The 23485-nt window shown below is 44.0% G+C and overlaps 2 protein-coding genes across 3 annotated transcripts in view; both read right to left on the bottom strand.

Moving 5' to 3' along the window:
• ZNF469 (zinc finger protein 469) overlaps positions 1–1385 on the bottom strand; it is a 194073-nt gene extending 192688 nt beyond the window's left edge. The window contains exon 1 of the mRNA XM_038147748.1: positions 527–1385. The gene's annotated coding sequence lies outside the window, so the exon portion shown is untranslated. The remainder of the gene's footprint in view (positions 1–526) is intronic.
• Positions 1386–1528: 143 nt separating this feature from the next.
• Positions 1529–23485, bottom strand: part of LOC119705404 (BTG3 associated nuclear protein) — a 112027-nt gene continuing 90070 nt past the window's right edge. For both annotated transcript variants that reach the window (XM_038147752.1, XM_038147753.1), the window contains exons 12-13: positions 5486–5629; positions 1529–2058 (exon numbers count right to left, since the gene is read on the bottom strand). In XM_038147752.1, coding sequence (XP_038003680.1) covers positions 1987–2058; positions 5486–5629 — 216 coding nt within the window. In that variant the 3' untranslated portion in view covers positions 1529–1986. The remainder of the gene's footprint in view (positions 2059–5485; positions 5630–23485) is intronic.

The following is a 23485-nucleotide window of genomic DNA, read 5'->3' as shown; positions in this document are numbered from 1 at the left end:
CTGAGTTCACAAACCAGAGGAATGGAGGGGAATTCCCAACTCTACCTGACAGGACACAGGGAATAGATTCCCACCGGGGATAGGGATGGATGGATTTTGGGAAGGAACTGTTCCCTGGGAGGGTGGGGAGCCCTGGAATGGATTTCCCAGAGAAGCTGTGGCTGCTCCATCCCTGGAAGTGTCCAAGGCCAGGCTGGAATAACCTGGGATAGTGGAAGGTGTCCCTGCCCATGGCAGGGGGTGGATTTGGATCATCCTTAAGGTCCCTTCCCACCCAAACCATCCCATGCTCCCATGATTATTAAAATGTCCAGGCCTGACTTTATTCTTAGGCCTCTCTTTGGGTGCCAAGCTCTTCAAAGTTCCCCAGGCTGAGGAACAGCACTCAAAAAGGAGCTGAAGAGCAGCCAAATTTCTCGCCTGCTGCAGACCCCGAGCTCCACAAGCTGTGGTTGTCTGCATTGTGCTTCTGTGTCAAGAAATATCCCAAAGAGAAGGAGGAATTTATAGAAAGTGTAACACTTACCAGGGACAACATTCCCAGAGGCTGGGGGTGCTTAACCCTTCCTTTGGCAAGAAAAAAATAAAAATTCAAATTATCCTGGATTCCAGCACGTGGGATTTGTGGCCATACCTCATTTATCAATTCATTAAATGCATTATGAGCCATATATTGGGAATAACCCTGTGGGAAATCAGCTGAAAATCGAATACAAAGCAACACCTCCCTCTCTTATTTTCCAAAATCTGTTTTCCAAACCTCATTTTCCAAAACATGCCTCATTAAAATGACCAGGTGACAGCAAACAGGTTTCCTTTGCACTCAGGATTAGCAAATAGGACAATGGTGCTTTGTCAAAATCCATATTAAATTTCCCAGAACTTTCAGAGGAAAGGGGATTTCACCTGGATCTTGGATGTTGGGTTCAGATGGATGGATGCCACTCTGGGGAATTGCTGGACAAAGCAGGCAGGAGGAACTGAAAGGGAGAGAGCTCAGAATTGCTCAATTAAATAAAATTATTTCATAAATTCATTACATTTTGCACACTCAAAAACTCAACAATCCCATTTTTCTTGCACTGGAATTTATGAAATAAAATGGTCTGGGATTGGGAATTTAGGAAATAAAATGGTCTGGGATTGGGAATTTAGAAAATAAAATATTCTGATATTAAAATATTCTGAAAATAAAATATTCTGGTCTGATATTGGGTCCTTCCTGAGAGGCTGAATATGGATCCATCCCCAGCTCCTCCAGGACAACATTCCTGCCCAGCCAACCCGGACTCATTCCCAAGGCAGAGCAACTTAGAGCTGCACTATTCATAAATACACATTTATTTTTCATTAGAAATGCGTAATTACAGCATTTTAAAGCATTTTCCCCTAGAAAAGTAGTTAAGCAACAGTACAAACAAAAGTGTTAGTCTTCTGCAAATACAGTTTTCATGACACTGAACAGAAAACACCAGCAAAAGGCCAAGACTTGCTGTCAAGGGATTTTTCCATTTTTTAAATATTTTCCTTTTTTTTTTTTTTGTTATAAACACCATAGCAAATAAAAAAAAAGGCTGTTCCAACAGTGAAAAATATCTGAGCTCTGGAACTTTCCCTACGTGGCAAAGCAGGTACTGCAGGGCAGCAATACCCCAAACATCTGCAGACATTCCATTTTCACAGGAGGGACCAACGGGATGGCCGGGGATGGAGTCTCACAGTTTGGATGCAGGAGAGATCTTCCTCTCCCCATGAAAAATTTGTTTTGTCCTCTCTGAGTGGATTTAAGTGCAGCCCACGGGGTTCTTTTGAAGGCCAGGACTTGGATTGGTGTCGTGATGCAGCTCTGACTGAAGCTGGGATTATCCCAGGTGTGGGCGAGCAGGGCACGGCTGGAGGTTCTGAGGTCTGGGAGGTTTTTCCAGCCCTTCCCACTCCATTTCTGGCTGGAGTTCACTGCCAGCTCCCCAACATTCCTCAATCCTCTCACTGGATTTGGATGGCTCCGTGTTCTATCTGCATTTCTGGCTGGATTGCTGATTGAAGGGAATCGGTGCCCTGCAAAGGGGAACGGGACAGCAGGAAATTTATTGGTGTAACCAAGAGAATGAGAGCTTCTTATACAAATACAACGTTCTTGTGAATACCAGTGGAAAAAATTCCAAAGCAAAATCCGCATGGATGTGGGCTCTGTGACAGTGGGAATGGGAACACACTCATAAAGGCACCAAAAATAACACCAAGAGTCTCCACGAAGCCTAATGAGGAAGCTGAAATAATGCAATTATGATAAACATCTACAAAATCACGAGTGGCACCAAGGCAATTATTGCCTCTCTCTTCCCAGGAAAAGAACCAGCTCCAAATAAAGGAAATAAATACAGAGTCTGGCACAAACTGAAGCTGTGGAAGGCTCATCCCAACAGAGAGACTTTGGGAACAGGAGCAGGAAAGGGCACCAAGGATGAGCATGGAAAAGACAGGAGGGAGTTGTGCAGTGCCAGAGCTGCTGGGGGTGAGGGCACTGAAATCACCTGCTGGCTTTGTCCTTGGAATTTCCCAGCTGAAGCAGGATAGGGTCTAAAAATGCTGATTTTCCCCACTGCAGCCTCTCCCTGGTTAGGGTGAAGTGAGACCAGCAGGACTAGAGCCAGCTTTACCTCAGGAAATCCCTCCTGCAGGTCTGATCCCCCTCACTTCCCAAGGAAAACCAGAAGAATTACGAGTGAGCACAACTGACTGAAACCTCCAAAGGAAAAATCTCTTTACAAACCAACTCGCTGCCTACCAGGAGCAACTGGGGAGGGAAAATCCAAATTCCTGGGAGTCAGGAAAGCACCTGCAGAGCTGTGAGAGGAGCAGCATCCAGAACAGCTGCACTGGCCTGCACAGAGCCCCTCACACCCAAAAAAGCTTCCCCTGCCAGCTGCCATCACAGCACGGATAGAATTCCAAGCCCAGGGCAAGGATTTCAGGATTTTTTCCCTCTGAACTCCCCCTCATTCCAGAGATCTGCCCTTGCTGGATTTTCCCTCATAAACACCTCTAAAGGATGCTCTGTGCAACACCCTGGCCACAGAATTCTCTCTCTGAGAGGATTTTGGGGATAAAAAAGCCTCATTTGAGGTCCTGCTTTGTGCTCCAGCCTTGAAGCTGCCAAAAGATCCACAAGGGGAGAAAATCCACCAGAATTCTCAGCTTTTAGGTTTTGTTACACAGTCCCAGCTTATTTATTGTTCAAAATAAAACACTAGAAGTTCAAAATTCTAAAGTGCTGCTCCTAAATTCATTTATTTCCCTCTGCCTTGTTGCCAGTGATTGCATTTGGCTACAGGGATTTTTTTCCCTGTTTAATTTGAAGGGTATTTTGTGTTTGCTTAAAAGCTCAATAAATTCATGCCAAGGTGCTGAATAAATCTATGAGATTGCTAAATTGGATAGCACAAAAAAAAATTAAATATTCCTCAAAGTTTTCTTTCCCGTTTAGAGGAAAAGTAATAATAGTACTTGAGTAAATAGAATTATCAAATATCAGCACAACAGCAACACCAAATATTGATCCAACCTCAGACCTGAAGGGATTACAAGAATTTAGGTTTGGAATGATGGTGGGGTTTTTTTCCAAATCTAACAAAATTTGCCACCAGCATTGCATCTGAGCATAGAATTTTAATCCAAATATTCTCTATTTCTAGACTTTGCAAACTGCTGTCAAAACATGAAAAGAAGCCAAGCAAAAATCATTCATGAATAGACTGAAAATACAAAATTGAAGTGGATTTTGCTCTGTTCCAGCTGAACTCAGAGTAGGGATTAATTTCAGGGGAAAAAAGGGGCAGAAAACTGGTACCTTGTAGTGAGACATTAAATAAATCCACATTTGTGCTGTTTCAAACAGGGAATTGGCACAGAATCCAACCCAGGTGGAAAATAAATTCCACTTCAATGAGCTTTGATTGATAAAGAGCTGCAAAAGCCTTGGGGACCTCTCAGCACCTTGACAAAGAACCAGGTGGAAGTGTCAGGGCAGCCTCACTTGGATTTTCCCTTCCCTCAGGTAAGACTTTTCTCCTCAGATGAGAGATCCTTCTCCACAGGAAAATTCCAGATTTTTATCCACAAAAATCTCCTGAACTATGGATAAACTCAGAGCAGTGCAAACACCAAGTTGCTTTCTCCAGCTCCTTTCCAGATGCTCAGTTTTCACTTGGTGCAAAGTGAGGAAATATTTATGGCTGACTTGTCTTGGGGCTTGTCTGCTTTTCCTTTCCTGCCCTTTTTCTGTCCCATTCCTGTCCTGCTTTCCCTGGAAAGCTCCGTGCTTCACCACACGGTGCAAAGTGTCCCTGCAGAGGGAGGAGCTCCTGGGGGGCTGCTGCTCTTGGGACTCTGCTTCCTGAGGAGGTGCTGCATGAGGAGGGAGGGAAATCTGGGAATTCCCCAGGCTTGGAGAGGGGACAGCAGCATGAGGAACACCTCTCACTGCCAGCTGTGCTTGTCTGGGGTCATGGTCCTTGCGGGTCCTTCCCAGCTCAGGGTATCCTGTTGTTCTTGGATTTATTCAATCCACAGGAGCAGCAGTGATGGAGGATCCATGAAAAACAAGGCACAACCCCTGCAGAACACCCTCACTGTTAAAAATAAAATATTGACGAGGGCAGTGGCGAGGCAAAAAGAATTCCACAAGCACTTGAAGAAGCCCACGGAGTGGGATTTTCAAAACCACGTGTGACCAAATTCAGAAAAACGTGTTCCAACTGTTTTAAATCAGCTTTGTGGTGCTGTCACCAAAGCTTCAAGCTGATGACAGACTTTTTCTAGCCTCAGATTCACGGCTGTTCAAACTGATTAAAAACGACCAAAAAAGCCCAAATAATTCCTCCTCAAGCAGAGAGGATCAAGTGTTCACTTCCAACTGGACTTTCTGTTGATCAAAACAACTGGAAAAGTGCTGTCAGAACAGGAATGACTTTTCTGAGGGAAACCTCAGTCTGAAAATACTTTTTGGCTGATTGCAGACACGTTTTTGGTGCTGTCTTTTGTGAGGCTCTCAGCCTTCAAGAACACACCAGTGACCAAAATAACTTCTCCAGAGGCACTGAGCAAGGACAGCAAAGCAAGAGCAGTCAAGGATCATTTATACCTTAAAAAAAAATATGTTTCTTGTTATAAATGATGGGTTTTATGGCTTGGAAAGAGGATGATGAGCTGCTCGTATTTGTGGGTAGATATAAAACAGATGAGAGGAGAGGAGAGGAGAGGAGAGGAGAGGAGAGGAGAGGAGAGGAGAGGAGAGGAGAGGAGAGGAGAGGAGAGGAGAGGAGAAGGAGAAGGGGAAGGGGAAGGGGAAGGGGAAGGAGAAGGAGAAGGAGAAGGAGAAGGAGAAGGAGAAGGAGAAGGAGAAGGAGAAGGAGAAGGAGAAGGAGAAGGAGAAGGAGAAGGAGAAGGAGAAGGAGAAGGAGAAGAAGGAAGGTCTGGCTCGTACTTGGCTGGTGGCAGCGTGGTCTGTCACGGGTGTCAGCTGCACGTACTGCACCTGGATGTCGCTGCCCTGCAGCGGGGAGCCGTCCACGCCGCCAGCCGCGGGCTCGGCCGAGGCCACGGCGATCAGCTGAGCCCCCTGCAGCACCTGTGGGAGGGCAGGAGAGAGAGGTGAGACCTGGCAAGGCCACCAAGGCAGGCTGGCAGTGATGCCTTCAGTTTTAGCTTTCCTATTTTCAGACTCTGTGCTGCATTGGTATTTAACTCTGAACTCCATGTAAGTGTCAGCAGCTCTCCTCACAGCTCAGTCCCACAGAACAATCCTTTCCCAGCCCAGAACCAAGGACACCGCTGCAGCTTCAGCCCAGAAAGTGCAAACAGGGAGTGGAGGAGAGCAAACTGGGAGGGAGGGACTGCATCACCTGGAGCTGTGATTGGACAATTAACCCCAAATCTTATAAAAGTGTGAAAACTCATGACCTGCTGTCCATCTTGGGTCCATCTTGGGAGCAGCCTTGGCCAGGCTCTTGTACTGCCCAAGGTGTATCCACTCAGGCTTTTTAATAAATGTCTGTTTTATTCTTTAACTCTGTCCAGCTCCTGTTCTAGGCAGCCTCTCAAGGCATCAGGAGGGCCACTGAGGGCAAGTGCTCCCAGCTCCCTGCCCAGCAGGGCTGATGCCTTAAGATTTTTGTTTTTGTATTTTTCAAATCCTGTACTGCATTAGTGCACGGCTCTAAACTCCATATGAAGTGTAGTTAAGTGTCTTCACATTTGGGTCACACGACCTCCCAGACCAGGAACAACCCATGAACCATCCAGAGAAATCCAACCAGGAACACCCCATGAACCATCCTGAGAATTTCAACCAGGAACACCCATGAACCATCCTGAGAATTCCAACCAGGAACACCCCATGAACCACCCAGAGAAATCCAACCAGGAACACCCATGAACCATCCAGAGAAATCCAACCAGGAACACCCCATGAACCACCCAGAGAAATCCAACCAGGAACACCCATGAACCATCCAGAGAAATCCAACCAGGAACACCCCATGAACCATCCTGAGAAATCCAACCAGGAACACCCCATGAACCATCCAGAGAAATCCAACCAGGAACACCCCATGAACCACCCAAACAAATGCAGATCCAACACCAAAACCCACTAAAGGAACCACAAGAGAAGCTGTCCCTCAGTCCCAGCTGCTCCCAGCAGGGTTTCCCACAAAACATGCAGCACATGGAGTCCCATACTGGATGCTCAATGCATTTGGTCTCATGGGATTGATGATTATGTTAATTATGACAAGTTAATTGGGACAGAGTGGCAGATCCTGCTGTGAGCGTGACACCATCAGAAATCACTGAGCAAGGTTTTCCTGCATGAGCACCCAAATCCAAGATACTCCTTCCCACAGCCAAGGCATTCATTACAAATGTTTACATTCCTATCAATAGGAAGGTGTAGATTTAGGAATTCCTAATTAATGCTTATGTTTATCCCATCTGCATTTGGCTGGAGAAGACAACAAGTCCCTCACAGGCTTCAAACCCACAGAAAAACGGATCCATCTCAAAGCACTTAAAAATGGGCTTGGGATAAACTCATTTTAATTCCCTTCTTGAAACAAAAATCAGAATAAAATAAATGTATATTAAAAAAAAATAACAAGTCCCCCTTTCATTTCTCAAACCCAGCCCCACATCCAGGTTTCATTTTTATGAGCCACAAATGAGGGATTTCTAAACATTTGCACACAACGAACAAAAGCAATCTTTCAAACCAAAAGAAGAGAACAAAGAGCAAAAAATAACATTGTTCACAAAGGTTCTGCTGACCAAAGGATGATTTCTCAGCTGATCTGAGGGTGGGTGGCCATGGACGAGAGGCTGGACCCAAATTTCCCTGGGGAGTGTGGGAGGAAGAGGAGGTGACCTCCAGGAATGACCTCCAGGGTGTTGTCAGGATTTTATTGGGATCTTGGGTGTTCTGAGACAGCACCAGCACCAAGCTGCTCAAGGATGTCCCAGTCTGCTTTGAAGGAATGAGCAGAATTCTCTCATCCCACAGTATTAGTTTTGGAAGCACGCGAGGCTGCCAGGATCAGCCTTTGTCCCACTGATCCCCGGCAGGTTTGAAATGACTTTTTTCTCATTTATTTCTCAATTGGAAAATTCAGAAGGGTTGGGAGTGACTGAACAACCCCACGAGCACAGTCCTGGAATAGTTTGGGTTGGAGCACCTGGGAGAGTGGAGGTGTCCCTGGCCATGACATGGGGTGGCATGGGGTGACCCCAATGTCCCTTCCAACCCAACCATTCCAGGATTCTGGGATTCTCCCCCTGTGTCATCCCACTGACCTTAATCTCTGCCTTTCTCTTCAGGTTCTTCCCTCTCCTCTCCCCCTTTTTCTCCCCTCTGTTGGTGATTTGAGACATGAAAACAATTGATCTCCCAAATTTCTCTATTTTGACTCTTCTTCAGTGAGATATTTACCACACAAAACATAATAAAATGAATATTAATAATGAAAACCAGCTACCTTCTCTGCTCTCTTTCTTTCCATGTCAAGTCTATTTTATCCCATAACAAATAATTCTCATTTAACATCCAACTGCCAAGGCATGAAAGGGAATTTTTCAAAGAAGAATAAAATATAAGAAATTTTCTTTCAACTTCTTCCAAAATTATTCAAATATGTTTAAATTCCTATCACATCATCTGAACCTGCTAAACCCCATTTTGAACATTCTAAAAAATTCAGAACCTTCTAAACCCCATTTTTCAACCATTCTTGCTACTATTTTAAGTTCTTTTATTAATCTGAGCAAGCACATGTGTTTGCCTACCCATACAAATCTCAAAAATAAGATATATTGGGATTCTGGTGCCTTTTTTCCATGTATTTCCCCCATTTCTACAGCAGGAATGCAGTAAAAGGGGATGTTTCTTTAAACCAAAGTGAGGTTTGGAATCCCAGAAGGAGTGGATGTTTCTGGAAGCTGAAAATCCTGGGACACTGATGGCCAAACACATTCAAATGACAAACACAGCTCCTCCAAATGATAAGAAGCTCTGCTGATAAGAGTTCTCTTCTAAAAGATAACTCCCTGTCCCTGATTCTTTTCAGTCTGAAACTTTTGGAGCCTTAAACTAAAACCATCTCCTGCATTTAATGCCAGCAAAACATTCATTTAGTGGCTCACATCCTCAAATATTCCACTCTGAAGGAAATGCAGGGTTGTGGGATAAGGGCTCTGCAGAAAATCCCACTGCAAGAGCTTTCAGGTGCTTTATTCCCATTAATATCCCAATTAGTTGCTCTGGAAATAGAAGTGTGGTGGGTTAAAGAAAAACAAAATAAAAATCATCCACTGCTCTTAAAGTGAGGGAATTTCATGAGCTGCTTCCTTGGAGACCTTCCCTTCCCCAACAACAACTTGTACCTAAATTTGTTATTTCTTTCTGACATGAAATGTGCCGACATGAAAATAAATTCAGCATAAATCAAAGCGGTTGAGAGTGGAGGAACTGTCCCTGCTGTGCATTTCTGGGAGTGCTGAGTGGAACCCTGCAAAAAGTGACCTTAAATCTGTCAAAGCTTCATTAGGGAACCCCCAGCAGAGCCATAGAACAGGGAGCACCTCCTGGAAATCCCCCAAAATCACAGGCATGGAGAAGGAAACTGATTTCAGCTCCACAAAGTGGGGAGAAACCAAAGGGAGAATCCCAGAGTGTGTTTTTAGCAGGGGGATTATTAATTGTGTAAGAAGAATAAACCAAAAGGAGAATCCCAGAGTGTGTTTTTAGCAGGGGCATTATTGATTGTGTAAGAAGAATAAACCATCCCAGCTCTGAGATTCCCTTCCTGTCCTGGAGAAAAGTTGGAACCCAACCTGCAGCCACCTCAATGTCCCCAAAATGTCCCTTTTCCTGCCTGCCATGGTCGGGTGGAGTGAGAGGAGTGCTGGCAAAGTGTGGCTTTGCTTTGATTTCTGGCAGGGATGGGTTCAGGCCCTGAACAATGATGTCAAATGCATCAAATCCAAACACAGATTTCCACTGAAAATCCACTTGGAACCAGCACACGTGCAAAGGTTAATTATAATTATAATTAATTGGCAGTTTGAGTGCAGATGGAATTTCAGCAGAAATGACTGGTTATGGAAACAGGAGTTACCTCATCTCATTCCCTGTATCAAATTCAAGGGGATATTGGGAAGAAAGGAAATCTGGATGATTCCTCTGACTCATCTCCTGCTCTGAGATCCTCCCAGGGAATTGTGCTCCAAGGGAAACTCCTCAGGATGGCTCTGGAGTTACCTGAGGGCTCTTTCCAAAACCAGCCTGCACTGCAGAGGGATGGAGCACCCCCCCTACAGGGAAAGCCTGGGAGAACTGGGATTCTTCAGCTTGGAGAAGCTTCAGGGTGGCCAAACTGTGACCTTGCAGTGCCTGAAGGGGCCCCAAGAAAGATGGGGAGAGGCTTTGGACAAGGGATGGAGGGACAGGACACAGGGAATGGCTCCCACTGCCACAGGGCAGGGCTGGATGGGGTATGGGGAAGGAATTCCTCCCTGTGAGGGTGGGGAGGGGCTGCAATGGAATTCCAAGAGAATTTCTGACTTCCCCATCCCTGGAAGCATCCTCTGGATGGGGCTTGGAGCAACCTGGGATAGTGGAAGGTGTTCCATGGCAGGGGTGGATCTGGGTGAGCTTTAAGGTCCCTCAGGAGTCCCCAGATCTACACAATTGTGAAGAAATGGTTCAGTGCCAGCAGCGAGCGTGGCAAAATCCATGGAACTGCCTCCCAAAGGAAGAGTTTTCAGGAGTGGGCAATTCCAGACCTCTAGGATAATTCACTGTTCTGACCAATACTAAAGAAGCCTTTGGCTTATTTTTTTTTCCCCCCAGCAGAATGTTATTGTTGGGTTTTATTCAATGTACAACCGAGTAATGGCTGGATAATCCAGAGAAACATACTCCAGAGTCAGGGAAATCTTCCTAAACTGGAGCTGCCGAGTGCAAGAGCTCAAGGAAGGTCAAAGATGGGTGATGCAGACTCCTGCAAGTGACCAGCATTGGGAGAGCAGAGGTCATTCCAAGGAATAACTGAGGGTCACTCACGCAGCATCTGCCTGGTGGGAAATCTGTGAGTGCCATGATCCAGCCAAGAGGGAGAGGATCCCTCCTTCCTGAAGGAATGGCTCCCTTTCCATCCAAATGTGTCAAATCCTTGCTCGTCTGAAAAATACAAACCTGGCTTGAAATGGCACCCCGGTCTCAAATTCCTGGTGGGATTAGTTCTGCTAAAAACAAAAGCTCAGGAGAAATGCTGGGGTATTTTCAGCACTTCCCATGACATTCTGCTGAAGGCTTCAGGCAATTGCAGCAGGAAGAGCATCCAATCTTTTCCTAAATAAATTCAGAGGAGGATTTGGCCTCTCAGTGCTGCTGAGAAGCTCCATCCCCTCCAATGAGGCTGGCAGTAAATATGCCACTTAAAAAGAGTCTGAGCAGATCACTGAGGATCTCCCCAAATCCCACACAGCTGGGAGATGTCTGCTCCAATCCCTCACTCTGCCCTCGGAAGGGTCATTTCACTTCAATTCCAGAAAGAAAAGAGATTTAGGGGGAGCTGCAAACGTTTACATCATAACTGGCAGTGGGGTTTTTTTTTTAAATAGAAGCAAAATAACATCTGAAAGTTTGGCTCTTGTTGCCAGAGTAACGAAACACTGCTCCTACTGTCCCCGACAGGATCCCATTATCCAGGAGAAATATGGATAGGGAAAACGAGCACGGAGACACAGAGAACTTCTAGGATTGCACAGCTCAGGAAAAGGCCTAAGAAAATGAATCTTCTCCCTCCTCCACTTGAATTCTGGACTGATGTCGCCAGCTGGAGTTCCATCCATCAGGATCAGAAGTTTGTGGTGGCTTCAAAGGAAAAGCAGGAGGAGGATGGCGGGAAAAACCAGAGTGAGGAGTCTGAGCTATAAATCAGGAGCTGGAGAAAGTTCTAAGCCAGTGCTTGTCAATTAAAGAGCACTTAAAGGAGCAAACAGTGCTCTGGAGAATTACCTGAATTACAATAATGAGTTTCTAACAGAAACTTGCACCAAAAAAAAACCCTGCTCTGGATATAATTCATGGAAAAAAAATTCCAAAGGACAAGGCAAAGTGGAAACTTGACCCAAGTTAAAGAGCAGACTCGGTCCCTCGGGGTTTGTTCTCTTTAACACTCCTTTGGGAAGATGCTCCCTGATTTCCTGGACAGGGAAGGAACGCAGAACCTGGAGCTGCCTGTTGTCTTTGGTTCTCCTTTCCCACCCAAATCTCGTGACAGGAGTGACAGCTCCACTGAACACGAGGAGTTCTCCGTGTTATAGGGGTATTTCCATGTGGAGGGGAAATACGAATCCCAGAATTTCAGCTAAAACCAAACATATGGGGTTTGGAATGAAAACCATATGAGAGAACACCTGCACTTCTCCAAACACTCCTACAAAAGCTACAGATACTGGTAGGAAAGGAATTAAAACACCCAACTCCAGCTCCAATCCTGGCTTTTATCTCCTAGGAAAGTTCATGTCCAAGGAGTCCCGAGGAACAGAAGTTTTATCTATTTTATTTCAATTACTGGCACTGGGCAAGGTGAGTGTGGCTCTGGCAGTGACCAGAACTCGGAGCAGATGGGCTGGATATTAAAAGTGATCCATCATCTCCCACCCCAGAAAATCATCTCTGATGTCCAAAGCCTTTTCCTGAAGAAAAGCAATTAGGAGAGCTGATGGATTTCCTCCGTGGAGGTGGATGGTGTTCCACACAGCCGCTGCAGTTTTTCAAATATTGGATTTTGATGGATTTAATAAGCTCAGAGCTGCACAAATCAGCATCCTCAGATTCCCAGCAGGGCTCACAGATAAGCCATGAATTATCTCAGTTTTCTCCACCTGAGGCTACATCATTTCTGCTGGAATTCCACAGGTGCTTCCCTTTTGCCAAGGCACTAAGTGGACAAATGTTTCCAATCCCCTGGACAAAAGCTTGGGAATTGGTGCCTCTTTCACACCAAGCAATGATGCAAATGTTCTTTTTCTAATTTCCAGCCATAAAACAGAAATGACTCCTCAGAGAGTGTCAGTTTGTTTGACTAAGTCATGTACTACAAGTTCTGGGACTGCCCATGATGCTTTCCCAATTTTGCAAATGAATTTGTGATTCCTTGAATTAATTTCCTCCTTCATGGACTTGTCTCAAGTTGAAGCCAGTAGCCTGACATATAAGAATTGTACAAATCCTTCAAAAATGGGATTTGCCAACTACATTCCACACTGAGCTCACAAATAAAATCCTTGTTCTGGAAAGCATTTTTAAATTTTAATTCTTTTTCTGCTTGCATGGAAAGCGTTCCCAGAGAAATTCAGATTTTAGCAGAGAACCAAAGCTCTGTTTCAAACGGGAACAAAGAGGAATAAGAAGGGATTTGTTTATCCACTGCACTTCCTGCATCGCTTCGAAAACTGCATCGAGTCATTCTAAAGCCATTAGGTAACACATCCACCCTGCTCTGCTATAAATCATTAAAATCTCTTTGCTTTGGGGGTGGAAAACAATTGGCACAAGCGTGGAGTGCCTGTTCTCCCCCGTGGATTAAACTCCAACCATATGTGAGTTGTCAGGGCAGTTTTACCCTTGCCGGGGCTCTCCGAGGTTCTGTGCTCTCCTCACCCCTCTGTTTACCCTTTGTGTTCATTCTCCTCTCCAGCCACATCCAGGGGATGCAATTACAGGAACCAGAACATCTCTGAAGCCCTGGCTTTGCTGTAGAGCTCCAAGTTTCACCTACGTGGAGCTCCCAGCCATCCCTGGCCTGTGCTTGAACCTCGCTCTCCCATCCAGCAAGAAATTTCTATTTTGCTACCAGCTGAGCCTCCAGGCCAGCCAAAGGTCTTTAATTCCCCTCTCCAGATTACATTTGCATACATGTTAAACTTTCCCAGCGTCATTTGCATGTTTGAAAAGGCATTTTGGAAGGCCTCTCCATTTGATTTTATTTTTTTTTCCTGGGGTGTGAGTTTGAAGCAGACATCAAGGAGAGCTCTGGACCCAGAAGTGTTGTTTGCTCCGAGTCCACATCTGCTTTTCCCCACGCCATTGCCAGTTCTGGAGCTCACTTTAATACCCAGCTGGGATAACGTAAAACGAGGATAGAACCTCAAATGAAGGCTGGGAGCACATATTTGTGCTCAGGAATAGTTGTGTGCAGCCAGTTCAGCTTCACTCGTGTTCTACCCACTGAAATTCGGTCTCAAAGGAGGGAAAAGGGGGGAAAGTCCCACCCCAAAGCAGGCCCTGTGCGTGTGTGTGGCCACGCGAGTGGAAGTGGAACTAAAGCTCGCCAGAGCTGTAAAAAATCCACTTTTAAAAGGTTCAAGTACCTTATTTTTACTATCAACCCCTCAGTTCTGAAAGCAAAAATGTGGTTTTCTCCAAGCAGAGAACACAGAGTGTTCCCCCGGGCTGCTGGGAATCTTCTCCCTCCACAACTCCAAACTTTCCTCAATCCGTGGGAAGTCTGGTAGGAAATTTTAAAATTCTTATGACACTCCAGCTATTAGAGTAGAAAGGGAAATGCTGGACAAAGAGAGCTGAATAAATGGATTAATTCTATACAAACCATCATTTTCTGGCAGCTTTGGTGGCCCAAACATCCATCAGGAGTCGGGCAGCAATAAAAGTGATAACCTGATAAGGTTATCCCAAAAGCTGTGCAGAGGGAAGGAGCACAAGCTGCGGCTGACAGGGATTTGTGGGATGGGGAAGGAGTTTTGAGAGTGTCAGGGAAAGTTCTTCCTCCTCCCAGCCCATTAAGGGATGAATTATTTTGATTTAGAGGAGCAGATTTCTCTTCACACATCCTCCAGTCTGAGCCTGACTGCGTCTGGCTGTTTGTGGAGATGAGGAAGGGCTGAAAATGGGTTCAGCGTTGGAGGAAAAATCAAAACCCACCCACATTTGGCCTTGCTCGAGTCTGGGGCTGATACAAACGAGAGAATTTCCAGCCCTCACAAGGATCCAGACGCTCCCTGGGAGTGCAAAATGCCAAGATCCCGTTAATGTAAGATTCCATCGAGCTCGTGCTCATAAAAAGCAGTTTTTCACATCTAACACAGAACATGCGGGGGGTTGTTTTCCTCTAAAATCCTGCAAAAAGTGTGGAAGTTCTGGAAAAGCAGCTCATGGAGAGACCCAGAATGACCCTGGTGCCACTGAGCCCCCTCACACTGAATTCCTCCAGCTGGCAGCACAGGCAGCCCCGAATTCCCAGCTCCTGAGGAAATTCTGGGAATATTTCCCTATGGAATTCCCAGCTCCTGAGGAAATTCTGGGAATATTTCCCTATGGAATTCCCAGCTCCTGAGGAAATTCTGGGAACATTTCCCCATGAAATTCCCAGCTCCTAAGGAAATTCTGGGAATATTTCCCCATGGAATTCCCAGCTCCTGAGAAAATTCTGGGAATATTTCCCTATGGAATTCCCAGCTCCTGAGGAAATTCTGGGAGTATTTCCCCATGGAATTCCCAGCTCCTGAGGAAATTCTGGGAGTATTTCCCCATGGAATTCCCAGCTCCTAAGGAAATTCTGGGAATATTTCCCTATGGAATTCCCAGCTCCTGAGGAAATTCTGGGAATATTTCCCTATGGAATTCCCAGCTCCTGAGGAAATTCTGGGAATATTTCCCTACGGAATTCCCAGCTCCTAAGGAAATTCTAGGAATATCTCCCTATGGAATTCCCAGCTCCTGAGAAAATTCTGGGAATATTTCCCTATGGAATTCCCAGCTCCTGAGGAAATTCTGGTTGTGCAGCCTGTTCTGCTCCGGGTACCAACATTTTCCTCTGGAGCAATCTGGGGCTGGATCCTGCCAGGATGGAACAGTCCCAACAACTCCAAACTTTATCCCTCAAAAATCACTCCCCAACCCCCCTTAAATCCAAGTTTCACACTTTTTAAGGAGAAAGGAGAAATGGGATTTAAGGAGAAGGAGGCAGTAAGTGCTATTTAAGCTTTTGTCATAACAAGGAGATAAAAGCACAGGAAAGAAAGGGATAAAAGACTCTCCAAGGAGATTTGCAGCTGACCAAAAATACCCTCTGATCCTTTTATTTACCTACTTGGAGCTTTTTCCTGAATATATCGCTTAGGAATTGGATCACACAAAGCACAAAGAAAGCCACTGTACAGTAAATAAACCACAGAGGAGATAAGGCATGAAACAGTGCTGAAAAAGATCAATTTCAATTTTTTTTTTTCTCCTTTTTATGTGCGGTCAGATTAAAAATCTTTAGGAATTATCCATCCTAAAACTGGAAATAAATATTAAAGCACTGGACATGCCAGAGTATGGTTGGGCAGTGTTATAAGAAGAGCAGTAAGAGCTGATAATTAGATTTTAAATGAGATTTTCAAGTTCAAATGGTGGCACCCAAAACGGAGCAGAAAAAGAGTGAACAGGGGAACTTTTAAAAGGTTTGGGAGCCTCTGTGAGAAGTTTCATGCTCCAAATCCATGGAAATGAAAATTTCTGCCTATTTTCACCCTGGATGTGACTGAGCAGGGGTTAATCCCTGGAGTGTCCGGAGAGATGGAGCAGGAGCTGCTGGAATCCTGTCCCACTCTCCTGGAGCTCGTGCAGGTCCCCCAAATCCACATCCCCACTGATCTGATGGGAACAAACCCCTGCAGTGCCCACGGCTGCTCCTGCCCCACCTGCAATCCCAAACCCATATTTTATGGGATCACTGAGCCTTTTCCTTCTCTCAGATAATTCAGAGGAGCTGATCTGATCCCAGGGAATGGAGTTTAGTTTGCTCCTCCTGAACAATCCCATTCCCAGTGTCCCCCCTGTGCTTCTCCCTGGGTTCCCTGCTGGAATTCCTGCTGGGCTCAGCCCCAGACTCTGCTGAACGTGTCATTAACACATCCCAAATGTCAGGGGGCAATTCCAGGGAAAGCTCAGCTTCCTCGGGGTGAGCTCAGTGCCACTCACAATGGGAATGATTTCATCTGAACCTCTGACAGCTTCTGACATTTCCCCTCTCCGTGCAGCATTTTCCATTTCTGCCTCTGGAGAAATGTGCTGCCACCCCAGACCCGGGGACATTCCCAGAGTCCCCACGGCCATTCCCATTTCATTTACAAAGAGCCCCTTTGAGAGCTGCAACTCCCTGGGGATGGAGGCACGGCTGCAAACATTCCAGATCCCACTCCGTGAAAAAGCTGCTGCTGCTGACATTCCTGAAAGGATTTCTGAAGGGTTGGGCCACAGGGAAATGGTTATTGCATTATATATATTATTATATAATACAATAATATTGTTATTCTATTGGTATATATGATATATAATTTTATCTTTATTTTATTTTTACTTTAATTCTTATTTTAATTTTTCTTTTCTATAGTATATATGTAATAATATAATATATAGTATATTAATATTTATTCTATATAAAATATTAAACATAAAACAATAATATTATTTATAATATTTTAATATGTTTTTATTTTATTTTATAAATATATTTTTATTTTATTTTATTTTATGAATTATATCTTTAAAATAATTTATTGTATAATATACCTGACAGAATATTTATTTCCCATAGAAATAATAGATAATAATGTTATATATAGGAGGATATTAATTTTTTCTGTGATATAAGAAATTATATCATTTAATATACCATCTGTATTGTACAGTATAATGTTATTATTTGGATTTTATGGGAATTTTAATTAATAAGAAACCAGGAGAGAGAAACAGAGGGGTCTCTTTGTTCCTTCTATACCTGGCCCTGTGTTGGGAAGGAGTGAATCAGGAGTAAATTCCACCTGAGGTTTGCACCAATAATTAGCAAAACTATAAATTAACACAAGCTCTTTATTACTAATAAGCATTCCTTCTTCAGACCAAAAAGTGCAAGGATTAAATTATAAAAATTCAAGTTGACCTTGGAAAAACCCATCTGGAATTTCTGGATGTATTTTACCAACAAGGGAAGTTTGGAATTGTTTGGATGCTGCAAACAAAAGCCTGAAGGGCTGAGCACTGAAGGGGAGGAAGGTGCACGTGGAAATACTTAACGTGGATAAATCCCTAATAATTCTGCTAATGGCACGGGGAGAAATCTGGGAATGTTTCCACACAACACGTGGGAAGAGCGGAGCCCGGTGCTCACACGGATTCAAACTTCCCTGAGGAATCCAAGAGCGAGGGTGAGGGCAGGGACAGACACTCCACAAAAGGGATTAAGGGAGAAAATGAAAAGTTTGAAGGCAATCTTCAGGATAAAAATTCTGGCGGAATACGGAGCGCTCCAGGAAAAATAAAACCTTGGAGACTGCACTGCCAAGCGCTGCCGTTCCACAAACCCGGCATAAAAACCTCTTATTCCATGGCAAGGTAAATCCAGGCTTTCTACCCAGGGGATGGGATTTCTGTGCTGATAAACAGCCGAGAAAATCCACGGATGTGATGGGCAGGAAAGATTAGAGTAAGGGAATTCTGCAGGAGGGAGAATTCCCATTTATTTTTGGTGTGCTGGAGTCATTAAGGCTTAAAACAGAGGGGGAAAAGTTCTGTGGTGAGAAACAATTAAAAGAATTACAATAATTAAAATTTTGAGGAATTTCATTAGTTCTAACTGGAAATTATTAAGAAAAATAATTCATTTAAAAATTAAAATACTTATTCCTGCACAAACTTAAAGCACTTGAGCAGCAGCCAATAGTGCAGGGAAAGCAACGCTCTCCTTCCAAAGCTTCCACTGGAATAGCTGAGATATCCCGAGAAAATTTGAAATAAATCATATTTATCATCAGAGGGGCAAAAAAAGAAAGCAAACATCCATTTTATTGTTTTTCCTGCGGCTGGAAATGAGATTTGAGCCTGAAAAGAACAAACAATTGCGGGTTTTCTGTCTAAATCTGTTTGTTCGCTGCTTGGGAACTGGGGAAGGATTTTATCCAAGGAAAACAAAATCCTACCAAGCCAAAGGGTGAGGGAGCCTCGAGCCTGGGTGATGCTGAGGGTACAAATCATGTGAAATTCCCTGGAAATAAAGAAATTATTTCTTTTACAGCCCAACATTTCTCACGCTTATCCCAGATTTTCAACATTTCTGGCCCCGATCCCGCTCCGAGCCGGAGCACAAGTGGATTTTGGCCACCAAAGAGTCAAAGGGAGCAGTGCCAGGCACCCTGGAGAGCCAAGGCAGGGTTAAAATCCTGATTTAGGATATTTGGGAAGGGTGGGTGATGTTGTTTTCAAGTTTAATTCGATAAAATCTCTCCTAGACCTCAAAAGCAGGAAGAAAAATGAGTAATAAGCTGTTAATTCCCTCCGTTTTTCCAAGTTTTTACTCTCTCAGTGCTAACAAAAGGGAATGGTTCCCGAATTTCTTTACTAAATTATTGTGTCTGTTGGTCGCTTACAACTTTACGTGCTAAAAAAATCAGATTAACAATTTTAGGGGATTTTTTCCCACTGTGAAAGTCCTGTTTTCAAATCCCTTCCCAGCACTATTGGCAGTTTTTCTCAAAAGCCCGGAATTTCCAACCAGGAATATTTCATGGATTTTATCTCCCACCGCTGATGTTATTTTTCAATTTATGGGGCAGCAAAACGACCCCAAAATTTGTTGAAAAGCAGCAGGATTTTGAGATGTCTGCCTAATAAGTGACTTAATTGTTGAGTAATTCCATGGCTCCCATCCCTGCAATCCCAGGTAAATAAGAGGAACTGCCCAGATACGGAATGTTCCCGGGAAATGTCCAAGATTTGGGAAGCTGGCTCAGGATGAGCCGCGTGTTTCTGGAGACACGAGGCCGAGCAAGGACTTAGGGAAGGATCCCTCTGGGAGAAGCTGAGCTCAAGGAATGCTCAAAGGTTATGAAAGATCCCTTACGTAACAAATCCACCTGGATTTTTTTATGGAAAACACTGAATTTTAAACGAATCTAAACGAGGGTGGTGGGGTTTTGTTTTCCGGAGCGATCCCGTGGAAATAAAGAATTTTGTGGAAAGCTGGGGAAACACCACAATGACAAATGCAAAGCAAATAAAACGAGAGAGGATTTCAAAGCCTTGAGCAGATATTCCAAAGGAAAAACACTGAATCCCACTCCCAGAATTCCTTACGGGCAAAAATGAAGAGAAAACTTTGAGAGGGAAATCTTCAGCGTAGAAATTCCGTGTTAAACACTTGTTTCGCACACCCCCAGCAGCACCAGGAGCAGGTTTAGCCAGTACTCATCAGATAATTCTGATTCCGTGCATTCCTTGCACTTCCCTGTCAGGAAGGATCTGGCTCCGTTTAACCCAGACCTACCAAAGCCGAGTTTGCTTAACCCCGAAAGAGTTTAACGCTGACCTTTGGCCACCTGCTCCTTAAACTCCAAGGGTTTCCCTTTAACCTCACCTGACACCTCACTAAACACTGCCAAGGTTTTACAGACTCTGTAATTCCCTAATTCCCTGCTCCGTGGGGCTTTATTGGGATTGTAACCTTTTCATGAGCTTGTAAATCCTGGCTGTGACAGGGCGAATAAAACCCGAGGATGAAGATATTCCATAGCTGTCGTGGAGATTTTTTTATTTTTTTAATAAAAACATTTTGAAGCGTTTCTTTTTTAGCTGGAAATAAATTCCCTTTTTTTTTTTTTTCTTTTCCATGCAGCTGTCAGCAACTGCTCAGTGTATTAAATATTCTGCTTTCAAGAAGCAAATGTTTCGAGTTGAGATATTGAGATTAAACCCAAAACTCATTAAAAGACACCCAGAGCTGACCTGGGGCTATCCCTGCTCTCATTTGGTTCCCACTTCAGAAGAGCTGCCAAGAATCCATGAAATATTTTTCAAAATCTTTGGACTTGGGTTGATCACGAACGAGTTTTTCTCGAGGAGGTTCGAGCTCTCTGCAGCTTTAAGGAATTTGCACATCAAAAATCAATAGTAAAATCTCATCCATTAAAAGGGTAAGAGGGGCATAAAAATCAGATTATTCAGCGTGGAAATTAAACACAGAAAACGTAAAATGCCAAATTTTCCACCACAAAAACCAAATCTGTTTGTTGTGTCAATTAAATTTAAAAAAGTTAAAATGGAGAAGTTAAAATTCAATTAGAAGTTTCCTGTTCATTTTCACCAGAACAAAGGAGAATCTATTCAGCTGAAATGCAACAGTGAAATCAAACCCATTCCAAAGATTTTGAGGGAAAAACTGTCACAAATACATCAAGATCCTTTTGAATCCCAAGTATTTGAGCAGAGCCTGGAAAAGAGGAGCTGCCCTGCAGGGAGCTCCAAACACAGGAAAGCTGAAAACCCCAAATTTTCCTGTAACTGACAGCTCGGGGAACTGTGGAGTTTGGAATTCTTTTTCCTGATCATTCCCTGCTAACTGAAGAGGGGGAAAAGGGTTCAGAGCTCAGTCCCATTCCTCAGGGAATGTGGGATCAGATGGGATCCCAAAAGGGATCAGCAGTTTCCCCCAAAAGCAGAAACCACCTGTGGCTCCTTCCTTGGGAAAAGCGGGAGAAAATCCATTCAAAATCAGAGAAAACACCCAAAAATATGGACAAAAAATCCAGAATTTCTGATTTCTTATCTTAGCTCCCCACTGCAGAGATTTTTATCCAGGATGAGTTTTTATGTCCTGGAACATTTCCTGTCCCCTCTGTTTTTGCAGGATCCTGTGAACCTGACTGCATCTAAATTTGGCAATTTCTGGGGAAAATAATCATTGTTCCCCCTACAAATCCAGATTTACAGTCACAGAAATGCATTGGGAATTAACTTTGATTAAACAATTCCTCCTTAATTGATTCACCCCTGGAATTCTAATACTAAAATCTCACATTAATGAGGAATATCTGTGATAATTCCTCAGGACATTTTCCTCGAGGTTTGTTAAAATGCAAAAGGTGGAGTTAAAATCAGTAATGGAGTAAAAATAATTTATGGAGCAAAAAAAACATTCAGGGAGTAAAAATCATTAATGGAATAAAAATATAATTAATGGGATACACTTCAATTACTGTCTAACTGCAAATTTATGGGTTTTAAATCCTGCAGCACTGAGCAAAAATAGTTCTGCTTTAAAATTGGCAATTTCATACTCCTTATACTGCCACTCAAATGTTCATTGCTCTTATTAAAAAGTTCCCTAAAATGTAAATTCTCCACTCAGCTGAAAGCAAATCAATTTTGATCTGCTAATTATGATAATTTAATTTTTACCTGTAATGAATAAAAAAAAAATCAACCCAAAATCTGGGTTTGACACCAAAAATTTGACCCACAGGGAAATAACCAAAAGCCACGAGTTGTTCTCCTCTTTCAGATGCTCTTAAATTCCGTATATTTGGGAATATTGTGTGACAAATCAGCACATGCACACACCAATAGTTATTTAAATTATTCCTAAAATGTTCCTAAAAAGCACAAAACTTTTACCTTTGTGGAATTAATTCCACAGGAAAAAAAAATCTGCATTTTTAAAGCCAAAAGATCAGTTTTGCTTGCGGAATCCTTGCTTAATTCAAGTTATTGTTGTTCAAACTTCATTTTTTATCCTCCTTGCTCTGCTCACAGCACCTGCTCTGTAAGAATTGCTATTATCTGTATTTTTAAAATGTTTTCTATAATTTTTCCACAGTTTTTCTCACTTTTTTTTCCACAAAATCACTCCAGGAACTAGCACATTTTTCCATGTATTCCACAGCTTGATGAGCAAAACCCCGCGTAAGCATAAAAGGGATTTCTCTTTCACTTGATTTATCTCGTGGATTTTCCCCCTTTTTTCGAGGAGATTTGTAGGAACAGCAAAAAAAGGGGGAAAAACTCCAGGCAGAGCCGATCTCTCCGTGCCAAGAAATCCCCTCCTCTCCCTCGCGGGGCTCTCCCAGCCTCGGGAGCTCTGTTTAGATAGGGGAAAATGAGCAACAAATGGTTCCATTTGTCAGAAAAGGGAAATATTTCCAATCCTCCACTTTTTCTATGGATAATGTGCATCCATATGGATTTCACTGGCTCGGCCAATTAGGACAAGTGGTTCAAGATGCTCCTTAATTTCTCTTTTGAAGGAAAACAATAATAAATTTGGGAGCCCTGGTGTTGTCAGATGAGCGCGTTTTGCCAATTTGAAGGATTCTCTCCCTCCTCCCAAATCCTGGGGAATTTCCCAGGGGTTTCATCCCTCTGGCTCCTGAGAGAAGGACAGAAGGGTTTTCAGGGAATATTTGGGGATGCTTGAAGATTGAACTGATAAGGCAGCACGAGCTTGGCCTGGAGCGGGATTGAGGGATCCTGGCAGCTCTGGAGGGAAGCACAGGAAGGTGATCCCATCAAAACCCCATGGAAATCCCATGGAAATCCCATGGAAATGAGGCTTGTGTTGCTCCAAATGCAGGACAAAAACTCCAGTGAAACACAATCCAGGGATTTGGACCTTGGAAAATGCAACCCTGATCTGACATGGAATCACAGAACTGCCAAGGCTGGAAAAGCCCTCCAAGATCATCAAATCCAACTGTTCCCAGAGCTGCCAAGGGAATGGATCCATGACCCCAGATGCCACATCCACATGGCTTTAGATCCCTGCAGCAATGGGGATTCCACCAACGCCCTGGGCAGCTGTGCCAGGCCTGGGCAGCCCTTTCCAGGAAGGAATTTCCCCAATATCCAACCTTAACATCCCCTACAAGTTCCTCTCACCCCACCCCTGTTCCCTGGGAGCACAGCACAATTCCCACCCAGCTCCAGGGAATTCAGGTCCCTCCTGAGCCTCCTCTTCCCCAGGCTGAGCCCCCCCAGCTGCTCCAAACCCTTCCCAGCTCCGTTCCCTCCACATCACACAACAAATACTGCATCTGTCAATGACTCTGGAGCCCATCAAGCAGAAAATACCAAGGAACTCAAATAATCCCC

This window comes from Motacilla alba, chromosome 11 (genome assembly GCF_015832195.1).
Source record: "Motacilla alba alba isolate MOTALB_02 chromosome 11, Motacilla_alba_V1.0_pri, whole genome shotgun sequence".
Taxonomy (NCBI): Eukaryota; Metazoa; Chordata; class Aves; order Passeriformes; family Motacillidae; genus Motacilla; species Motacilla alba.
The sequence above is the reverse complement of the archived record's forward strand: the minus strand, read 5'-3'. Positions and strand labels throughout refer to the sequence as shown.